General features: G+C 45.4%; 1 protein-coding gene across 1 annotated transcript in view; it reads right to left on the reverse strand.

Annotated features, from left to right (window-relative positions):
- MORN5 (MORN repeat containing 5) overlaps positions 1-4,069 on the reverse strand; it is a gene marked incomplete at its 5' end in the record, with an annotated part of 14,205 nt that extends 10,136 nt beyond the window's left edge. The window contains 3 exons of the mRNA XM_005421348.3: positions 2,675-2,806; positions 3,666-3,777; positions 4,031-4,069. Coding sequence (XP_005421405.3) covers positions 2,675-2,806; positions 3,666-3,777; positions 4,031-4,069 — 283 coding nt within the window. The remainder of the gene's footprint in view (positions 1-2,674; positions 2,807-3,665; positions 3,778-4,030) is intronic.
- Between the last annotated feature and the right edge of the window lies 1 nt (position 4,070).

Genomic DNA, 4,070 nt, shown 5'->3' on the forward strand with positions numbered 1-4,070 from the left:
TTTCTATTGACCAAACTCTGTTACAAAGGTGCCAGGAGTCCTATTTCTGGGAAAAAAAAACCAAGAGGAATACTCCTGGTGAAACAGGAGCCTGGTCCCAGTATCTATTAAAAATAAACAAGGTATCTTCTTACAAATGAGCCTTCCCATTCTTATTTATGTGCTCAATTTCGCGTACTTCGCAATACTGGCAAGAAGAAAAGCTTGGAGAACACATGGAGAACCAGGAGAAATTTGAGCATCCCCAAGGAAACAGAGGTTTAGGGACGGAGTAATAACTGCGAGGCTGTAATGAGAATTTGGAAAAGCTTGCTAGATAAAAACTATAACAAAGCTGCTGCTGTCATTTCATTCCCTGGGCCTGCTGATGTTTTCAGGATGGGCCTTTGCTGCTCCAGCAGCGAGAGCTCTGCGAGCAAATGAGGATCAGAGCTCGGAGCTGGGGAGGGCAGGGCTGGCCAGGCTCCTCAGGAGCCTTCCTGGGGCTCCCCATCCTCTCATGTCCACAGAGCAGAGCTGCCAGCGAGCTCAGGAGCTGCCAGGGGCTGCTCTGCCCTGCTCTGGAGCTGTACCTGGCTGGGCCAGGCCGTGCCAGGCTCAGGAGTTTCCAGGGGAATGCTCTGCCCTGCTCTGGAGCTGTACCTGGCTGGGCCAGGCCGGGCCAGGCTCAGGAGTTTCCAGGGGCTGCTCTGCCCTGCTCTGGAGCTGTTCCTGGCTGTGCCAGGCCGTGCCAGGCTCAGGAGTTTCCAGGGGAATGCTCTGCCCTGCTCTGGAGCTGTACCTGGCTGGGCCAGGCTGGGCCAGGGCCGTGCCAGGCTCAGGGATCCCTCACTCTCTGCCACAAACAGCCCAGGAACAATTAGCAATGGCTTCAGAATAGGGCCAGGGTGAAAGGTGAGCACTGGAGTGTTCTGAAGCCTGCTGCCAGGGCTGAGGCAGATAGTGTCATTTTGGTAAACCTGTCAAGCTGTTGTAAGAACTTCCTGAATGCTTCCTACCATCTGCTTTTGATGCTTTCAAGACTTGGCTGGAAGCCTGGAGGTTTTCCTGCTCTTTCCTGCCCAACCTATAATGGAGTAATTCTGGATCTGTTCCCTGTCATCTCAGCCTCTTCCTCAGTTTCTTCTGCTTACAGCTGGGGTTTTTTTTTAAATTTTTTTCTTTTCTCTTTGCTTCAGTGGCCTTGTGCCCTGAATCATCTCTCCTGGGGCGGCAGGAGTTCCTCTGATGTTGAACAAGTGCCGGGCTTTTCAATTGTGTTCATGCTCTTGAGAGGAAGGGTCTGGCCTACATGACACATTCCTTCTTCACCCTCACATCAACAACTTGAACTTTGTGTGCAGGCCTGGCTGGAAGGGCCACACCAAGCCCATCTCCAGCGCTCTGGCAGGCCGCACGCTGCGCCGCCGGGCCAGTATTGATTGGTATAATTTGTAGGGCTTGAGATAAATGTCATAAAGGACAATGAGTTCAAAGAACAGATTAAAAAACAATAAATTGAATTCCAAGGCGTTCCCTCCTGTACTAATCTGTGTAGGTTCCTGTGTTTTTGGAAAGCATGTTGCTTATCTTTCTCATCAGTAGGCCCACTGCATTCCAGTATTTTGGATCAATGCCATTTGTAATAATCTAGATCAGTTTTTATTCAACGTTTATAAAACAGGCCATGTATCACAGGGTATATTTTATAGCAGATGGTATCTCCAATTCATTTAACCCCTCCCCACTTCCCTCCTCCAATATCACAGTGCACACTCACAAAAGCTCTTGAAAGTAGAGCGGAGCAGAATTTTTTTACAACAAATAGTAAATTTGCTGAAAAATGGAGTTTCCAAGCAACAAAACTGTTAAACTGTAGCACACTGAAAATGAAATGTTCTGTTTTCTAGGAAAAAAAAAAAGAGGTTTTGCAATTTGGACATTTGAGGAAAAAAAAAGAAAAAGCATAGTGGGTGGCTGTTTTCAGAAATCAGTTTCATTTTAAAACCCTCTGCACTGAAAAGGTGATAAACACAAAGATTAAATAGCCAGAACACAAAGTAGGGCTTTTTTCAGGTCAGATTACATTCTTTTAGTTATCCCAGTGTCAACTGTTTGGGGATCTTCTGTGGCTTTTAATTTGAAAAGTTTCTCTTTTGGTTGGTAAGAACTCATTTTCCCCAAGGTTTATTAATTTGAGGACCTATCCGTGTACTTGCCACACTCTACTCCAAACACGGTTCTCCAAGGTGAAGGTTTCCTTTCAGGAAGGTAAGACCCAGACTCATTTTAATAATTCCAGCATGTAGAGATAAGCACATGCTTAAGCACTGCGCTGCTTGACAACATGGAGCTTTTCAGCTTTCAGGATCAGTGATGTGCCCCTCACAACCACTCCCTTGCTTGAGATCATAACAGGAGAGACTGAAGATTTTTCTGAGATTAACATACCAAATGGTATAAAACATATTTATTCATATATGCTTGGGAATACTTCATTGTAATTTTGCAAAATATGATTTGTACAGCTCTGGGGATACATAAATCACTGATAAAATAAATAAGTTAAAGATATTTTAGCTCAGTGATAATAGAACCAAGTCATGGAGTTGTTTATATTTTGGCTTTAATCAGGCAGCCTAGAAGATATAATAAGCCCTTCTTAGTTTACCTGGCAGAAGAAGTTAAATCATACCTGCATTTCTCAGAAACTTGCGCTTGTAGTCAACAACTATTCTGGTTTTGGGGTTATAGAATCCATCACCACAGTCATAACAACCTTTTGGGATTATTTTGGGAGGATCCAGATTTGTAAGCTGAGCAATGCCTGAAGGGGAAAAACAAGATTTGATTTTTTTTTTAATTTATGCCTTTGATCAAGATAACTAATACACATCTCCATGGTGTTTGCTATAAAAATAACAGAGTTAGCTCACAATAAATTTTGTAAAACATTTCATCAATTGTGCAGATGGGGAAAATGAAAATGGAAAAATGCACACACAAAGATTGTGTGATAAAAAACAATCACTGTGATTTCCTCATTCACAGCCCTGTGATTCAGCCCACCAAGTTAACATTACAAGTCCAACCCTAAAATCCAAAATGGGGCCAGGAGAGAATCGCTGGCTTCACACAACTCCATGTCATCACTAAAATATTCTATGTATTGTGTGTATTAAATTACAGACTTTACTCACTTTTTTCCTTTATAAACCCACCTTTTGACTAAAATAAATAACATTATAGAAGTCTTTAGCAAAAACATAGACTGAACACAAACATCTGTTTCGTTATCTTCAAAAAAGCTACGTGGGGCAGATGCTTGAAGTTTCATTTGGTGCCCTGGATGCAAACTAATTGCTTTTGCTGGACTTGTCTGTGTCAAAAGCACCCTGCTGAGGCAGTGAGGGGGAATGGTATGAAAGGGTTAATCAGGATGTCAAAAGCTGCAGATGATAAAGGCCTGTCCTGCCCCAGGAGACTGGGGTGGGTGCAGAGCTGCACCCCAGGCTGTGCTGGTGGAAGGTGCTGTCCACATTCTCCTGGCAGCATCTCAGGCTTGCATGAAATTAGCCAGAGCATTTCTGCTCCATGTTACTCATGTAGCTGAATTAATCTTTCTTAAGCAAAGTTGTTAGTTTAATTCCTTCCAGACTCTCAGGATTGCAAATGCAATTTAGTACCTGGTGGTTTAAAACCAGAGCTGATTTCTGTATAGAATCTTCTGTCGTAGCCGTCGCAGTAAAGCCATTTTTCCACCTCGAATTCGAGACCATCTGTAAAAGTGTATTTCCCCTGCAAAACACGTTTGAGTGCAGAGTTAATAAACATGATGGATGGACGGAACCAAGGCCAGGTCGCACCGGCAGAGCCCCAGCAGAGCCAGCGCGGCTCCGCTCGCCTTTCGTCGGGAATCCCGTCTGCGGTGCCAGCAGCCTCCCCCGACCCACCCCGAGGGGTCAAACACCGCCTTGGCTCGGAAATCCGCGTGTTTCACCCCCGGCCTCTGCCAGGGGAGGCCCCTCGGGGTGCAGCCCCCCGGCCGTACCTGCGTGGGCAGCCCGCGGTCCCAGAGCGCCCGGTACGCG

Source organism: Geospiza fortis, unplaced genomic scaffold (genome assembly GCF_000277835.1).
Source record: "Geospiza fortis unplaced genomic scaffold, GeoFor_1.0 scaffold27, whole genome shotgun sequence".
In the NCBI taxonomy this organism is placed as follows: domain Eukaryota; kingdom Metazoa; phylum Chordata; class Aves; order Passeriformes; family Thraupidae; genus Geospiza; species Geospiza fortis.